This window comes from Brassica rapa, chromosome A06 (genome assembly GCF_000309985.2).
Source record: "Brassica rapa cultivar Chiifu-401-42 chromosome A06, CAAS_Brap_v3.01, whole genome shotgun sequence".
NCBI lineage: Eukaryota > Viridiplantae > Streptophyta > Magnoliopsida > Brassicales > Brassicaceae > Brassica > Brassica rapa.
This window is the reverse complement of record NC_024800.2, coordinates 901,567-920,457: the sequence shown is the minus strand read 5'-3', so window position 1 is coordinate 920,457 and position 18,891 is coordinate 901,567. Positions and strand designations below refer to the sequence as shown.

General features: G+C 30.6%; 2 protein-coding genes across 3 annotated transcripts; one reads left to right on the top strand and one right to left on the bottom strand.

Annotated features, from left to right (window-relative positions):
• Positions 1-5,428: 5,428 nt before the first annotated feature.
• LOC103871142 (ethylene-responsive transcription factor 4) lies at positions 5,429-9,595 on the bottom strand. Its single transcript, XM_033272497.1, has one exon. The coding sequence runs from the start codon at positions 6,104-6,106 to the stop codon at positions 5,576-5,578; it is 531 nt and encodes a 176-aa protein (XP_033128388.1). The 5' UTR covers positions 6,107-9,595; the 3' UTR covers positions 5,429-5,575.
• A 5,243-nt stretch (positions 9,596-14,838) lies between these two features.
• Positions 14,839-18,872, top strand: LOC103871141 (probable E3 ubiquitin-protein ligase ZFP1). Of its 2 annotated transcripts, none has more exons than XM_033272476.1 (7): positions 14,839-15,451; positions 15,590-15,691; positions 16,651-17,275; positions 17,364-17,716; positions 17,812-17,916; positions 18,231-18,404; positions 18,506-18,872. In XM_033272476.1, exons 3-7 carry the CDS (start codon positions 16,672-16,674, stop codon positions 18,650-18,652), a joined length of 1,383 nt encoding a protein of 460 aa, XP_033128367.1. In that variant the 5' UTR covers positions 14,839-15,451; positions 15,590-15,691; positions 16,651-16,671; the 3' UTR covers positions 18,653-18,872. The 2 variants fall into 2 exon arrangements, with proteins under 2 accessions (XP_033128367.1, XP_009147619.1); XM_009149371.3 differs by having other exon boundaries at positions 14,840-15,372.
• The last annotated feature ends 19 nt before the right edge of the window (positions 18,873-18,891 follow it).

Sequence of the window (18,891 nt, the reverse complement as noted above, 5' to 3'; positions counted from 1 at the left end):
ATTTAGCATACATTAATGCAAAAATGTGGCTAGAAATTTTAAAACAACACTAAAGATAATAGGGTTAAGTATATAATGCATTTACCAAAATTCATTATTTTTGTAGGGGTTAACACATAGATTTTAATAAAAATTCAAAAAATACAACAATATTGCTCTAATGCATAGTTGCCTCATGTACTAATATATAATGATAGTCAAATAGGTTTGGAACAGTTGTTAGTATATGAAGTTTTACTAAATCGTAAGTATCTGTGCCTTTGATATGATTTTCTAGCTATCGAATAATGTAGTCTTGACTTACACTTTTGGATATCATTCTGTTTGCTGTCTAATAAAATTGAATATTGGTATGAGCTACTTTTTTGCTATTCTAAAGGCATTAATTAAATAGTCTGTAAAAAAGCTATACTTTTCAGCCCTATTATCCTTCTCTCAAGTATACGACAATGATCATTGCCCTTATTCTAACTAGACCTTCTACTTCATATCTGACAGAGAAGACGAGATCGAAGATATCTCCTGGATTAACGTAAATGTTTTGGCAGTTATTAGCAATGCATGACTGTCGTGTTCACTTTATATTTGAGTCTTGTTACAATGCCGTTGTATCACCGAATAACTATGGTTCTTACTTCCATCAGACCAAGTTATGGATGGAATGTATGACTGGTGACTCAGTTGCTGACCTTTCCACACGCCCGGGAAAATAGAGTTTCTTCTTTCCCTCTGGCACTTTCCTCCACAAGTGCAATATAAGACAACATATAAGGTAATAAATCACCAGTTTCAGATGATTGAAAATTTCATGTAATTCTCTTTGTCGGTCTACTTACAATATCTTGCGCAGCAAGCTAGCAACATTTTCACTTGCTTCTCCCAAACCCGCTTAAACTCTTTGTCTCAATGGCATAAAGACTATGCAGCTCCTGATTCCTCCAACATAAAATTTAATACTTGAAGCCTTGAAGGTGATGAGTGATTAGCGAAATGAGGCTGAGGCTGTTGATATCTCTATACTACCCACTACTCTATCCATATGCTACCCATGATCGCCCGCTCAGCACAGAGAATATGACAGTCAGGATCATCAACCTTTATTGGACAAAATAATAAGTAAATTCATTAGCCAGACAAGTGGACATCCGTCCATTGCAAGTCGGTTGCATTCATTAACTCGGTCGTGTTTGGTATCACCAACTTATGGTGTTGAGCATTTGGTTTCCCGAATACATGTTTTAGTGAGATATCTATAATTAATGATTAACACGTCATATGTGGAATTATACAATGTATATACACGAAAATACGTAGATGAGTAAGTGGTCCCTTGATGGTCGGAGAAATTGTCAAAAGTATCAGTAGAACGAAAGGACCAAATCACATAGACTATTTTATTTTATTAAAATCATATAGTCACAGTCAGAGTCACAGTCACAGAGTTAAGAAAAACAGAGTTTTGTATATACGCCGTTATCATCTACGTGGATCATAACACCGTGACCGCGCCTATACATTAATAGGATCCAGTTATCTAAGCTGACGTGCCTAGACGGACTGTCTGTCACCTTCCACATCTGATCAACACATGTCGTTACACGTGACGATGTCACATTGGGTGTTATTGCATATAAGAAATTTGTTATTTGTGTGATTCTCTTAATAACTTACCTTTATTCACTTAATAACTTACTACTTATATCAAGCGAACCCCTCTGTTTCCGATTGTGATACGGGAACCTCCGACAATATTTCAAATGGTTCAGAGTGCAATCTTGAAGAAAAAGATCTATTTTATAGTTCTTATAATTTGTGTAAATTCATACAAAATTTATTTTGGTATATATATATATATATATGCAAGATTAAGTAGTCTTCACCGTCGCCCTAGCACCCGAGTGACATGACATATCATAGTTTATACTATCTCTAATACGGTTCTGAATGGTGAGGTGCACGACAACTGTGGGACAAATACAGTGCGATTGTAATAGTAACAAAAATATATAGATACATCGGTATATTTAGAAATTTTTGTTATTATTTACAGTGGTGCGGTGTGAGACGGTTCGTCACTATTCGAAGCCTATATTTTTCATCTTTTCTATATTACAGAAATTTTATAATATAAATGAAATTTATTTTAATGTATTAATCTAAAATAGAATATCCATAAATATATATTTGTCGATATTCCTGTAAATATCATTTTTGTAAATATAAAGTAAAAATAAATGGATATATTTTTTACATGAAAATTGCATTTTCCATTAATAAGAAGAAATAGAAATGAATTGGAATATAATTAACTTTAAATAATATGCTATGTTTCAAGAAAAATGCTATGTTGAATGGAATTTGGTTGAGGGGTATGTCTATGGGGCTAAATGTCGTTACTAATAAGATAAGAGTTAATCCAAACTATTTAATTTTTAGAGACCCCAGCATAAACCTCGTCAACACGGAATTTTTATGTTTTCATGCACTTCTCACGTTTCTGATCCTTAGCCGCACAAATCATAACAAAGCTGAATATGGTGTTCATAACTTTTTTATTGACGTAGTTCAAATAATGTTTAGGGTGTCTCCAACAATAACATCGAATGTTTTAACCAGTAATATTATATATTATTCAATTTTTCAGTTTTAATAATTTTTCTTATTTTTAATTGATAAATAATTATTTTATCACGTTAAATAGTATTTTGTCAAATATTTGTAGTTTTATAGTTTATAAAAAATACAATATGACGTAAATGATAATACTTATTTAGTGATTTATTAATTGAAAAATATATAAAATTTTAATTATGTAAAAATAATTAAAAAATACAAATACTACAATATATTTATGTTTGATTGAAAATTTAAACTAGTTAACAATAATAATTGAACTATATTATAAAATATAATATAATATGTTTTTTTGAAATTTTGGTATGATGAAAAGTGTTAACGCTAAATTTACATCAAACTAAATTTGTTAAAATTATGTCAACTAGAGATTTTTTCCGCGCTTCGCGCGGATTGTGTCTTATAAATTTATTTTATTTATAATATTATTTGTCGGTTTGTTTCTTTTACATTAATTTTTTGTTTTTCCAATGTTAGTTTTTCTTAATTTAAATTTATATGTTTATAGTTTTTCTTTTTTCTGGTTGTAGATGGAGAATTATATTTTTATTGATAGTTTTTGAATGTGACATAAACTTTTTGAAATTTTAAAATAATGTTATATATAGTACAATTAACACATTAAAGAAGAGAAACATATTTAAGCACATTTTATACAGGTTTTATATACATAATTTTAAACATTATATATGTATATATTATAAGTTTGAAACATGTAAATGCTTTCTAAAGTTAAATACTTGTTCTGAGTTTACATAACTTATCGAAAGTTTTATTTTTTTTAAATTTAAATCACAGAAAAAAATCAAAAAGTCAGTATAGATGGGTTTTCTTGGGCTTTTAAATCAACACTGAAAATTTACATGAATCATATAACAACAGTTTTATAAACAACTCGATAAAATTTGACCGAGCCAAAGATTTTCACACAATATGTTCTTTCTTCTTCAAATTGCGAAGAGCCTATAGGCACAAGAAAAAAATCATAATTTTTGTTTTCACTTATATAACATTTTTTTCCTTTACACACAGAATTTATTACACTGCTATAAGCAATTGAGAACTCTATTCATATAAGATTCACATCTATGCATTTTGACAAAGAAGAATTTTAGCCATCTTTAGTTTCGGAATGAATCAACTTCAGTCATATACACTATATTTTCTCTATGATTCAAATCTTACAATTTTAATATATGTGCAGATTTCCATGTGAAAAAACACGCACGCCATCTATCGTTCAACCTATTACTTTTTCTAAAGTAAACACTATAATCCTCGTTTGGTTAGCTCCACAAACTAATCTCTTTGGATCCGTGTAACCTTTCAGAAAATGATAATCTTAACATCTTACAAAAAAAAAAACAACAAATATTGACTTATTTATATGAATATATATTATTTTAAATCATTATAGTGGACGAAGAAAGCACCATAATTTGTACAACAAATTTTCTTAGATTCACTTCATCATATTCACCATTTTACCATTTTAATTACATAATTTTATATGAGCTTCTTCACCTTTCCCGGTTATTTTCTCTTTATTTATAACTACAATATAAAGTTATAAACTATATATATATTATAAATTAATAATTTATTTACTCTTAAAGTAACGATTAAAAATAGAACATAATTCAATATAGATATATGATTCTATTAATAAATTAGCAGTTACAAATTTAAAATTTTTAGAAATATCAAAAGTTTTATATTAGTTAATTATCTTCTAAATGATATTTATTTTTAATTCTTTTTGGATGAGAATATTTTGGCTGAGGTGGATAGCCTCAAAAGCCTTGAATTTAGTCCCTTTTATATAGTAGGATTTTGGTGTTTTGTTGCAAATGAAATTACACTAAGTTTTGCGTTTTGTTGGAGATAGCCTTAAACCAGAATTTGAACCGACGTAGTACTGTATTGTAGTTTGATAGCTATCTATGCTTTAACAGAGTTCAAGATTCCAGAAAATGTTAACAATTTATTTCAAATGTTTGTCTACCGGTCGTCATGGCTTCTAAAACCTAAAATAAGCAGAATACGTGAAAGAGATAAGTGGACCCAATTCAATCTTCTTAATTCCCAAAAAAAACAGTAGCAGAAAAAAGGAAGCAACTACCACGTCTACCCATGTGGAAAATTATAGTTTAATTCCAGCCGTTGGATATGAGAGATAGTGCTTAACTGCTTATACGTTTTGATAGCAAAGCTGGCGACAAGAATCCTATCAGATCTCACCTTCCTTGTCTCTCATTATGAAGCCACCTTATCCATCTCAACATCCGTAAAACGTCATCGTTTTACCGTTTCAAACTTGTTAACAATAACATGCATGACTAATTCTTCATGTTCATAGATGTTCTGCAAACTCATCAGTAAGTCAAAAGATTGTCCAAACTGTGAAGGTAGTAGGGCCCATGAAGATGACGTAAAGCTGTAAAGAAGTATTCTTCTAACATACGCCGCAGCCAAAGATGGGGTCCTCCCATGACTTGTGCTTGTGTGCATGACACTTGGTCCATTGTTTCAAGCGACGACAATACTACAACTATTTTATTTATTTATCTCTAACAAAATATACAGCTATAGTTATCATTATTAAAATATAATTTCTAACACGACCCGAAAAGCGCTATAATAATTATCCTTTAATCGTCTACCTTTGAAATAGACGACAACGACATATCTTTTCCAGAATTTGTTTGGCTATTAACTTATCATTTATAGTATATACTAAAACCTTTGAAAATGTAGTAACATCGTTTACATGTACGACTTTGAGAAACCAGTAGCGAAAAAACAGAAAGATCATAACAAAAGTTTATATCTTATGTTATACGTTGATAAAAATATATACATAACGACTTTCCATGTCAGTTTATTTAACTACTATCTCGATTTTCTTAGATAGAAAAAGATACTAGGAGGACCTTACGGCCTATTCCGCCGGAGGAGCTAAGGTAAGATCCAGATTCAACGGCTGAGGTTTCTTCTCACCTCCACAGGTACCAGCCGGTGAAAACGCTTTCATGTTATTATAGAAGTAAAGAGGACGCGCAACGGGAACCTGATCATAACACGCACCACCGCCACTGCCACCACCTCCTAAGCTGAGCTCGAGCTGCGGAAGTGCTGCTAGTCTTCTCCCTGTAGGAGAGACGGAGTCGACGGTGCTACTCTGACTAGGACTACGAGCGAAACGGCCTTCTTTATTCGCGTTAAGCTCAAGAACCGTCGGAGGAAAGTTCGTCTTGGCCTTTGGGCCGCGAAAGTCTCGCGCTGCAGCGTCGTAGGCACGCGCCGCGTTCTCAGCCGTGTCGAATGTGCCGAGCCAGACCCGAGTTCTCTTAACCGGGTCTCGGATCTCGGCTGCGAATCTTCCCCATGGGCGTTTCCTCACGCCTCGGTAACGAACCTCTTTCTCATTTCTCTCGACCGGGTTCGGGTCGGGTTTCAAACCCGTTTTCATTTTGAGAAGATCGGTGAAAGAGTCTTGTGGTAATGAGAAAACAAGTGTCTTTTTATAGGGAGAGTAAAGCGAACGCTCCTTTTAAGGGAGCTTTCTTGTGAATAGTCACTTACATGGTTTATTACAGTGAACCGGTTTTCTTGGGTTTCCTTTTGTATCCTCCACTTATATATAGCCATGTGTTTACTGCTTTCCTGCAATTCTTTTTACAGTAAGAATTTTATTTTCTTAACTTGAAGTTTATCTTCAAACATAGACTGCACAGATCATAATACAACATGACTAAATCCTACTTTACATGACTACGAATCCGATGGATTGGCACATCAGTCACTAGCAAAAGCGGTAAAATCCATAGGCTATATTTTTTTTTTCATATAGATAAAACACGGACAAATATAGGAAATCTTCAAAAAATCAACTCATCTAACCAAAACTTGTTTTAGTTAAATGGATAGTTGATAAAAAAATATCATAATACGACATGGGACGATTAAAATGAACTAAAGATTACTTACTATCAAGGGTTTATAATGCAATTTGGTAGGAGACGATTTTGAGACTATGTTTCATTCATCCATATTAAATCTATAAAAAGTAAAAACATCACTTCCATATATATATATATATATATATATATCATTCCCGGTAGATGATCTGATTTGGATGTCCACATGTTTAGAAACATAAAAGTGAAGAAACATATTTATCATTGCCTGCCTATTTGGTAAAAAGTTAATACTAAAGCTATAATATAGAACATTCAACAAATATCGAAAAAGATTTTTTTGAACATCTGGTTAATTATATTATTTAAGCGATGAGAAATACTAGACGATTTTACTGTTGGTATTTCTACCAGTTTATGAGAATACACGTCTGACTGTGCCACTCTAAACTGTCATACGAGATCTATGTCAATGGTGCACTCTAAACCATTTTGAAGCTCTCTTATAACATTTTTCTCCGTAATCTGTATAATTTGCATTTTCTGGAGTTTGAACACCATACATCTTCGTGTAGAAGCATAATGAACTCTTAATCAAACCATTAGACTAAATGGACTTTCACAATATCAAATAAGATTAATAAATAGAAAGACAAAATATTACATTATACAAAGTTTTAAATAAGATAAAATCCAAAATATTTGTATCAAAAAATTGAAAATTAACACAACCACATTTACCAAACAAAATAAAAACATATATAAATTTTTTTTATTACACTGAAAAATTATCAGCTCTAACAATAATTACTTTTTAATATGTTTAAATAAAACATAAAGACACAATTACAAAGATTATCTATTGTATTAAATAAAATCGTTAAATACATCGATGAATAAAATTTGTTATGTTAAGAAATAGATGATTAAAATAATATAAAATGATATCAAAACTATCAAAAAAGATAAAATCTATTAGCTATAAATTGTATTGAAAGTATTCAAAAAAATATAAAGATAAAATCTATTAGTTATATCGAATAAAATTTTCAGATACTATGACAAAAAATTTGTCAAATACGATGATTAAATAAAAATGATCATAACAAACAACATTATGGCTAATGATGCAAAAGTGTTATATCAAATAAAAATGTCGGATAAAACGACAAAATTAGCCGATAAAATATCAACAATATCAAAGATATTCATCGGATTCATCAACAAAAATAAACTATATCGAATAAAATTGTCGGATACGATGATTAAATAAAATTTATTATAACAACATTGACAACTATAACAGCGCAAGATTACTATATCAGACAAATTGTCGGATACGAAGAAAAAAAGAAGAAAGAGATCGAACATGTTTGTCGGATTCGTCAACGGAAAAATTAGCGTGTCAAATAAATTGTCGGATCAATGATTAAATTAGAATTATTATAACAAATAACATTGACGGATAAGGCAACACAAAATTATTAAATTAAATAAAACTGTCATGTACAAATTGAAAAAGGAAAATAAATCAAACATATTTATCAAAATCATCAACAAGAATAACTATTTTGAACATAATTATTGGATTTTATTGTTTAGTGAATTGTTATAGATGTTTATATATTACTATTTAGATCTGATCTTATTTGTAGTGAAAATATAGTTGGAATACGCATCAAACAAACAACATATATTCGGTGAAATATACTTTATAAAGCATCTTTTCAAGTATCTTTTCAATTTATCCTCGGCAATAATTTATATTTGAAGAGATATATTTACGGTTAAAATAGTGTTTTTAATATAAAAATAAAATGTATTTATAGTATTCAAGATGTATATTCAGTAAGAAAATAAAGGTTAAGAAATAATTTATGCTTAAAACCCTAAAGATTACCAAAATCATAAATTGAATATTTTATCTATGTTTATTTTGTATCCCTACTCGTATATCTTTTTCTCAAGTTTGTTTTTCTAGTTTTCATTGTTTAGATTTTGCCTATAAAACTTAATAACACAATTCCTGGTTAACTAAAACTTAAATATTTTATCTTCTTTCATAATTTTTTAATCATTCTCACACAAATTAAATAATGTATATTTATTTACCCTTTCCGTTTCATAATTTAGATGTCTTACTATTTTAAGATACTTATAATTTTAATGTAAATTGATTGACCAATAATATTTTATTGTACTATTTTCAATTAGTTAAAAAATTTAAAAAAATTATAATGTTTAGAATATTTATTTCAAAATTAAATTTCTTAATGCTATTGAGTATATTTTTTTTACTGACAAACTGAAGAAGATTTTCTGGTAATTTAATAAGTTATGATAATTGGATAGAACTGACATTAATTTTAATAGCATCAACCAATAGTGGTTCTCGGTTTTTTGGTCAATCAACCTTTATAATTTATCAAAAATGTAATTATATTTTGTCATGATCATAAACAGATAACTACATGAGATATGATGGAAAAATATCAGACATATTCATTGAAACTGAATTTGGATATGTAAAATGTTGCCTTGAAAAGTGAATCTGTGGTATTTTTTTTTTGTCATCCTATGGTATTTTAATTAAGATCATAAGAACTAAGACATGTATTATCAAAATGTATATAATATCTCGTTAGTTATCAAAATATCTAATATAACTGGTCACATATTTTAAATAAACTAATATTAGTTTAAAATATGAAAATAGTGTGTATTTCAACTAAACGCATAAGAACAAGAATATTTATTTTTTGAAATATATTTAAAATAACTCAGTTAGTTTTCAAAATATAAAATAAGTGGTTGGATATTTTATAGATTAAATTGAAGTATCACATATTTTATATTTTAAAATATTAAATATCCCTTATATATTAATTGAGGAACATTTGAAAAGATGTAACCTCAATTTTGTATTAATTAAAAGAGGCCCCAATGCATAGGTGGCAATCAATTAGGTAGTCAATTACATTCAATTGAAAAATAAGTAGGTCCACATTCGATTTTTATATGTTGTTAGATACATAAGTTGGTCAAACTATATGATATAATGATATGATATGATATTTTCTTTCCTTAAATAAAACCTACGGAATTACCATAAATGACTAATATATATATGACAATTAATGAGTTTAATAATAAGGATCTGATAACAAAGTATATCTCCTCCATCATTTTTTGTTTAATTTTATATTATTAAAATAAATTAAACAATCAAATTAGCTATAAAAATAAAATTTAGATTTTTTCGTATATGTTATATTTTGAATTTTTAAAAACGACAATAAATGACTAAAACTATTAAAATTATTATGTTAAAAATTAATGATCAATGGTTTAACATTTTTATTATAAGAAGATACACATGATTTTAAAACCATATGAGTAAAAAATATCATTTAATAATAAAATAAATATATATATATATATTAAACACTATATACCATAAGATTACATAAATATTTTAATATTAAAATTTTCAATGAATTTTCAAGAACATTTATAAATTATAAACTTATTAAAGATTTCAGATTGAAAATTTTGTTATCGATGATTTAAATATTTTGTTATAAAACGATATGAACGATCATAGAACCGTATGATTATAAATTCTTATTTAATAAATAACTATACAAAATATACTATTCCTAGAAAAATATGTTGGTCCATCTTAACTTATATTACACTTTTTATTAAACTAACTATCGAATTGATAAATAACGTACCAAAAAATGTTTTGCACTTTCCTTAAATAAAAGCTACGAAATTACCTAATATGATTAACGTATATGTGAAAATTAACTATAATGAATAATAAATATTTGATAACAATTTTTGTATCTTAGTTCTTTTTTAATTTTATATTATTAAAATATATTTAAAAATCACATTAAATATATAATAAAAACATTTAAAATTTTTCTTATATGTTATATTTTGAATTTTTCAAAACGTCTATATATTATTAGAAATTTGAAGATCCCCACTCTGAAAATTTTGTGATCAATAGATTTTTTTTTTGTCATAATAAGTTACAAATGATCATAAAATTGTATTAATATGAACTTTTATTTAATATTATAAGAAGATACACATTATTTTAAAACCATATGAGTAAAAAATATCATTTAATAATAAAACATATATATTTATATATATATAGATTATACTATATACCATAAGATTACATAAATATTTTAATATTAAAACTTTCAATGAATTTTCAAAAACATTTATAAATTATAAACTTATTAAAGATTTCACATTGAAAATTTTGTTATCGATGATTTAAATATTCAGTTATAAAATGATATGAATGATCATAGAACTGTATGATTATAAATTCTCATTTAATAAATGACTATTTAAAATATACTATTCTTAGAAAAATAGGTTGGTCCATCTTGACTTACATTATATTTTTTATTAAACTAACTATCGAATTAATAAATAATCTACCAAAATTTTTTTGCACTTTCCTTAATTAGAAGCTACAAAATAACCTAATATGATTAACGTATATATGAAAATTAATTATTATGAATAATAAATATTTGATAACAATTTTGGTATCTTAGTTCTTTTTTTTTAATTTTATATTATTGAAAGATATTAAAAAATCACATTAGGTCAAAACGTCTATATATTATTAGAAATTTGAATATTCTCACTCTGAAAATTTTGTGATCAATAGATTATTTTTTGTTATAATAAGTTACAAATGATCATAAAATATAACACATATAAATTTTTATTTAATAAATATTCAAACTAAATAATATATATATATAAACACTAATGATTTAAAGCAACAAAATTGGATGATCAATTTAGTCGTCCAGTTGAAATCTTTCAAAAGTATGTGAAAGACTAAAGTCAAAGTAAAGATGGATTTAGAATAGTAGTTATATTTTACTAACCAAATACTGAAAAAAATCGAACCGAACCGAAACCAACCCGATATCCGGATTGAACACCCATAATCCAAATGAAGCCAAACTATTGTTTCATTCTCCAAAATATAATAAAAATAATAACTTAATTCCGCGCAAGGCGCGGATCTTATCCTAGTTTAGTTTGTAACGGATGAAGTATTATAAAAATAAATTGGTACGGCAATTACGACGAATGAGACATTAAAAGCTAATAAAAAGAACAGATTTTGGCATTAGAATCTGGAAATTCGGACAACGAGTTTTAAATTAAACAAATACTACTACAAATTGAGCACCGGCGGATCAAAAGCTGAGGAAAATCAGGAGACGTGGCACAATCACGAGGACGCGCGGCTCAGGAACCGCGTTTTAATGAAGACCCGTGAGGTTCACGTCTAAGGGTCCCACCACCGTCACTCGGAGCCGTTACAAAGGAATCGCTTGAAAGAGCGTTATGATGCGCTTGACTCATTTTATGACATAAGCCAAAGTAGCCGCCCTTCCCCTAAAACTTAAACATTGGGTCCCACTTCAGATTTCTAAACGTGAGTTATCTTCTTTTCTAGATCTCCTTACGCCACGTGGAATAAAAACACATGGCTCACGATTAAGGTAGGAGGCAGAGAGAGAGAACGATGGTGGGCCCACCGACAGTACATTCACCCTTTTCTATTTTTTTTTAATTTTCGGAAAGACATAATTAAATTTGACGGCAGGAGGAGACCGTGAGGTTCTGAATATTTTAGTTTAGTTAATTAGTTTAATTATCGTGTGTTGTTTTTTCGTTAACGGCTGGGTCAACAGTTGACACTTCACACCTACTTTATGTCTTCACGTACTTGATTAATACAGTAAATGTATTGGGTTATCTCTTGTTTTGCCCACAGATTAAATTATACTCCAAAAAAAGAATCTAAGAATTTAAATAAACATCATCATCATCACTAAACTGTATTTAATTGTTTAGTTACGACCATATAACGTTGAATCCAAAATGCTCTTTTACACCGGATATTAGATTAACCAAAAGAATGAAAAAGTTCCAAAAAGCTTACACTAGGCTGGACTATATATCATATTATAACCGGGTTAATCCCTTAATAATCCAAAGTGTTAAACATTTGGGAGGTTTTAGGATCATGCAGCTTCTCTTGCAGATACAAAATGATTTATATTAAATAAATAATCGAAGCAAACATCAGAATTACGTGTCTTTCTTTCTGAACCTACGCAAAAGATTAAACATGTCAAGTTGTAATGCAACCACAAGTTCGATAAAACCAATATGTCTAATAAGAGAGATTTTGCCTTGTTGAAAATAACGATAATGGACTTTTTCACTTGATCGATAAACATAGCAGAAGTTTTTTTTTTTTTTTTTTGCTAACCAAGTATTTCCAAAGCGTTTCACATTCTCCATAATCATCTAATCATATATAAAACAGTTTAATTACATGTTAAGATGTTCTAAGCAGCCACAACTACTGCTCGTCAAACTCCTCATCAGTTATCATCCTCACGTATCCTCGTCGGCTCGTTGGTGGAGTACAAGCTGGCGAATGGCGATAATGGATGGAGAGTACTCTCGTCTTTTTACAACACCAACCACTTTGCATGCAAACTTTTAATATTTTCCATTAGTCCTAGCATATCAAATAATGAAACAACGTATAAGTGCACATTGATAAAATGGCAAAATCACAAAAAAAACTTGCATGTCATATAGATAAATTAAGTAGTTAATATTTTCACGTCTCTGGAAACGTGATTGCATATTTGCATGCGTTATATATTGACCGGGGCGGAGTTACGTAGGCGGCAATGGGGTGATCGAGGCAGAGCCATCCCTTCTGTAAAAGCATTTTAAACCCTGTTTTATATTTTTCTCTAAATCTATTTTAAAAATATGCTTTGCTGTAACGTATGCTTTTATACTGGAGTTCTAATTTTTAGGAAAAAAAATATAAACGAACTCTATTGTAGAAACCTACATTGGAGCAAAACCTATTTCTATAATATATTTTTTTCTGTTTTATAAGAAAATTCAAAAATGGGTTGAAAGATGGTAGAAAATAAACACAAAACATATCAAGTTAGAGGTTTCAGCCACATTATTTGCAAACTTTTAGGCCACCTTTCCAAAAGAAATGTGTAGTTGAGTGTCTAGAATATCAACATTTTAAATTCCATCAGAGCAGTTTTTGCATATAGGCCCACAATACTCTTTTGTCAAGCCCACCGTGGATCTTTCCGCGTTTTAACTTTTTGATGCTAGTCAAGTTTCCGCGCTCATAATTTGTCTATCTTCTATGAATCGAATATTTTTAGGATTATGGAATACATTTATGAAGAAAAATAATTACGCGTTGTTGTATGTATTGTGCAATAAACTACGTATTTGGTGAAGCTGTTATTTTGTTTGTTATAGGTTTGGACCTGGTCAAGCTGTTATGTTAATTATTGTTATTAAACAAATATTTCACTTATTTGTAAGAAGCAGTTTTTCTACCATTTCGTAGTATTAATTTATGTGTATCACGTTTTAAGTATTTACGCTTCTTTTAAAAGGCGGTTTCACTTTTATTTCTTAACATCTTGCAATATTATTTTGTCTAAAAAGTTAAGTTTTTTATATGTTTTGAACGGGTTCTACCGATTGTTTCATCAAATTTTAAGCATGCATAGCCAATTCCATAACTGTACTCTATATAAAAACATATTATTATTTCTTCTAACAAAAGTTGAATCGAAGTGATGATGTGTCGACGGCGTCAGTACATATACTACATGTCATTGAATAATTGTCCTTACTAATGCAAAATCCAATTCTTATAGTATTTTGTGTTGTTTTTTTTATTTTGACTAAATATTGTGTTGTTTTTTCTTTTAACCAATTCCCAGAAAAGTTTTATTTCTGTACTATAAAACAAAATTTGAATGGTATCTGCATGAAAGATAATATCACCACTTACAGTAATAGCAACGCATTTGAGTTTTATAAGTTCTTGGAAGATGTGGTTGTATATTAGTTTAGATTATTCACAAATCAACTAGTGTAAGCCATAAATTGTAAATTAATGTTTGGGGCATAATTAGCTGGTTCAACAAAGAAAAGCACATGGAGACACTTCCCAAAAGCTTTGTGTTTAGAGAAACCAAACAATTAAATAACTTGGCTCAAAATCTATCCAACGCAGACAGATAATACTAGTATATATTTCTTACAAACTATAATTAACACGTCACCAGAAAAGCAATTTATTTATTTTGATGGGAGTAAGTAATCATATAATTAAGGATCATTTTATGGGAACAAAATCATGTATATTAATTAAACTTGACTAATAAATGAATTTTAATTCATGCTCGGCATGCTTCAGCAAATAAACTCTAGTGAAGACTTTAAAAAACTGATTGTTAAGATTACAAATGTCTACTAATTAAAAGGTCAGTAATAAATAACTATTAATATGATATTACCAAAAAATATTATCATTTATGCAAGACTATCATCGGCTACTTAATTACATATACGGCGACGTTTAGGTCTTTTAATTAGGGAGCTTCCTAATTTTTTTTAATTAGAATTAAAAAAACAAGCTGCAAAAATGAGAAACCAATAAAAAAGGAAGGAAAAAAAGAGAAACCAATGAAAAAATAGAAGAGAAAAATGGGAAAAAGATAAAATGCGAAATAAAAACCTTTCAATCGTCACAGTGCGGAGAAGAAGTTTAGAATCAAAGAAGAAACCGACCTCCCTCTTCCTCTCTCTCTCTCTCTCTCTCTCTCTCTCTCTCTCTCTCTCTTTCTCACCTCCTCTTTGGATCTCTCTCTCTCTCTGTCTCTCTCTCTCCCTGATTTAACATAATCAGGTAATTATCATCTTTAATCATCACGATGATCGGCTTCTGAAGCTTTTTGTTTTCGTAATTCAAATCATTATTTATCTTGGTGGGTTTTTTTAATTTTATTTTATGTTTTGTTGCTCGATAAATTGCATTGTTCTGGGTTTTGTGATTTTAATCTGTTTTGATGATCATCTAAGAAGATTGTTTGATTATCTCTAACCCTTTGTTACATGTTTTGCAGGGAGTTTTCGGTTTCGGATTATTACAAGTCTTCTTGTCTTGTCTTAGCTCTGTTGCAGCCCCCTTTGATATCTCCGAAGCTTTATCCTTTTTATCTTTCAAGGTCTGGTTTTTTTTTCCCCCTCTCTTTAATATTGCATTAAAATGATTGTTCTGATTTTTTGTTAGGCATGGTGTTGGTGGGTTGTTTCATTTTTTTTTTCTTATTATTTTGTGAAAGCTTCAATTTTTTTTTAATTTTTTTTGGAATTTGAAGAATTTATTCTTAGTTTCTGAACTTGGTTTTTATTTTATGCAGCTAAAAGTGTTGTTTTATTTTCATGAGCATGATCTTGGCTTTACTACCCTGAGTTTGAGAATGCACAATGCAATCTTCCCTGAACATGTGCTTTGCATGTTTTAGTTCCCCTTGACATATACAGCTTACAAAGATGTTATATAGCTTAGTTTTTAAGTATCAGCTTCAAAGAAGGTGTAATAATGTTGCATTAATTGGTTCTATTGATATAAAAAGCTGAATTTCTTTCCTAGAAGTGCAATTGATGTAATATAGCTTAGTTTTAAGTATCAACTCCAGAGAAGGAGTAATATGTTGCATTTATTGATACAATGAGGCTTAGTTTCTTACTCAGTTTATACTTTGTTGTGTCTTCATTATGTGAAAGCTCAGTTTCTTAATTTTTTTTAAAAAAAATTGTGTGAAAGCTTCAATTTTTTGTTATGGCATTTGAAGAAATTGTTCTTAGTTTCTGAACTTGGTTTTATTTCTGCAGCTAAAAGTTTTATTTAATTTTCATGAACATGATCTTGGTTTTTACCCTGAGTTTGAGAATGCACAATGCAATCTTCCCTGAACATGTGCTCTGTATGTTTTAATTCCCATATCGGAAGTTGACATATACAGCTTACTAAGTTTTTAAGCATGACCTTCATAGAAGGTGTAACAATATTGCATTTATTGATGCTTAAAAAAAAGACTCAGTTTCTTACTCAATTTATACTTTGTTGTGCTCATTATGGTTGCTGATGTTTCCTTTTTATGTAACTCAAAAAACCTATCAGAGGGCTTATGCAGCAAGCGAAATGGGACAAAGAAATAGATCAGTCGATTTAGAAATGGAGCAGCAGCAGCACCACCAAACTCAGGCCTCTCTCCAACCAGGACCTTGTCTCCTCTTAGGCAGCTTTCCACCACCTGCCATGGTTGCAAACGTTCCTAATTCTCTTCAAGACAACTCGGCAATGTTCTATGGTCTTCCTCAGTACCATCATCATCATCAGCCTCCTCCCACCAACTACTATGCTCCCTATGTGGCATTTCAGGCTCCCCCAAGTCAGTTACCATCTTCTAGCAGTCATGAGATGAATGCTCACTTTATGGATCACACACCAGGGGCTTATAAAAGAAAGAACGCTGAAGGAATACCTGTAAATCCTCATTTAGCAGCACCATTCAATAATGCACCTGAGACAGTAGCTCCATTTGGAGGCGCAAGGAGCAGACCAGGAGCTCTTACAATGAACCCTGTTCTTCCTCCTCCTCCTCCTCATGCTCCAAACGTCTTCATTCAAGGGAACTATGCTGGCCATCATCCATTCCCACCTCCTGGCTCAATATGGTATGATCAACACCTTGGCAGACCTGATGGTTCACCTTCCTTTTGGCCACACTCACCTTACATGCAAGGTACATACCAACCAACCAACCCATGATCTCTTTTAAAAGTTTTTGAACTTTGTAATCTTATACATCTATCTTTGAATGTTGTTTTTAGGTAGTAACATTGTCGCTGGTTCCTTAGAGTCTAGTAGTAGAAACCCTGCACCATTCATTTTTCCTTCTCCATTAAACCCAAGGGACCATTACTATAGTCATCATCATCTCCCTGCACCTCCTCCTGTTCAAGGAGTGAGAGGTCAGAGCGCCACATTATACCCTCCCATGGCTTCTTCACCCTCGTACAGGGTCCCTTTTGGGAACTTTGCTCCTCAGAACACAAGCAATCTCGGTCCAGAGATGGGTCCAGTTCAACCAACAGGGTTTCGGATATACCAGCATCCTCCACCTTTAGCAGCTCTTAGACAACACCGTGGAGGAGTACCTCGGCTTAGAGTGATGCCTGATGATGTATAAACTTCTTGCCTCATTTGTTCTTTCCCCATCTTATTCACTCTCGTTGTTGCTCAAGATTTTGTGTCTTTTGGTTCTCTCAATGTGTGTAGGAAGCTGCTATATTGGAGTTTGGAGACTTCCTTGGTGGTTCTGGAAATAACCATGTTGATCATCATCGAGATATGCGTTTAGACATCGAGGAAATGTCTTATGAGGTGAGTCAATCGTTAGCAATGTTCAAGAATAGGCAGCAATTAGGCGTTTTATAGGGACTATCGATTAGGCAGGTGACTAAACCGATTTTTTAAAAGATTAGGTGCAGCCTAGGCCGATTTTTTAGAACAATGATCATTAGTCTTTAGTTTTTACTGGTGTTACTGTCAGAGTTATGCATTTAGCCGCATGTCTTTTTATACTCTCTCTTTGAGAAGTGGCTTTAGCATGACTTTGAGAAGCCACAGTGAAGTTTTCTGTGCATCACAGTTATGTTTTTGTTGAATCTGATTTGATAACCCGTTTGTCTGAACAGGAGCTTCTTGCCTTGAGTGAGAGGATTGGGACTGTGAACACTGGTTTGCCAGAGGAAGATGTTAAGAACCATCTAAAAACAAGAACGTGTTCTGTAATCAACGTTGCAGAAGAGTCATCATCCTCGTCTCCACAAACAAAAGATAGAGAAACTGAGCCTTGCACCATATGTCAGGTAACAAATATATAGCTAGCCAAAGATCAAAGAAGCTTTTAAAGACTGCTTGCACGTGCTTTGGGTTTTAACAGTTCTCTTGATTTGTTTTTTGTTTACAGGAAAGCTTCAAGAACGAAGAAAAGATTGCTACTTTGGATTGTGGGCACGAGTATCATGCGGAATGCTTGGAGAAATGGTTGATTGTGAAGAACGTTTGCCCAATCTGTAAATCAGAAGCATTGGTCATGGAGAAGAGAAAAGTATAATAGGAAGAAGAAGAATGACTTCTTTTAATCTAATGGGTTTATTATTATAAATATTTATATAAAAAAGGAAACTACATGAAGAGACTGAGTTTGGTTTTATTTTTCAGCTCCATAAGGATTCTGTAAATTTGTACATTCTTTTGTTTGTGCACATATGACAATATGTGAATGGTCAAAAACTTTCTCCTTATTTGGTTTCTTGGCTAAGTGATAGTGAAAATGTACATGCTAATTTGTTT

Coding starts and splice junctions, on each gene's coding strand:
- LOC103871142 (XM_033272497.1), bottom strand. CDS start 6,106: ATGAAAACGGGTTTGAAACCCGACCCGAACCCGGTCGAGAGAAATGAG.
- LOC103871141 (XM_033272476.1), top strand. CDS start 16,672: ATGGGACAAAGAAATAGATCAGTCGATTTAGAAATGGAGCAGCAGCAG. Junction 17,276..17,363: donor ACACTCACCTTACATGCAAG/GTACATACCAAC, acceptor TGTTGTTTTTAG/GTAGTAACATTGTCGCTGGT. Junction 18,405..18,505: donor AGCCTTGCACCATATGTCAG/GTAACAAATATA, acceptor TTTTGTTTACAG/GAAAGCTTCAAGAACGAAGA.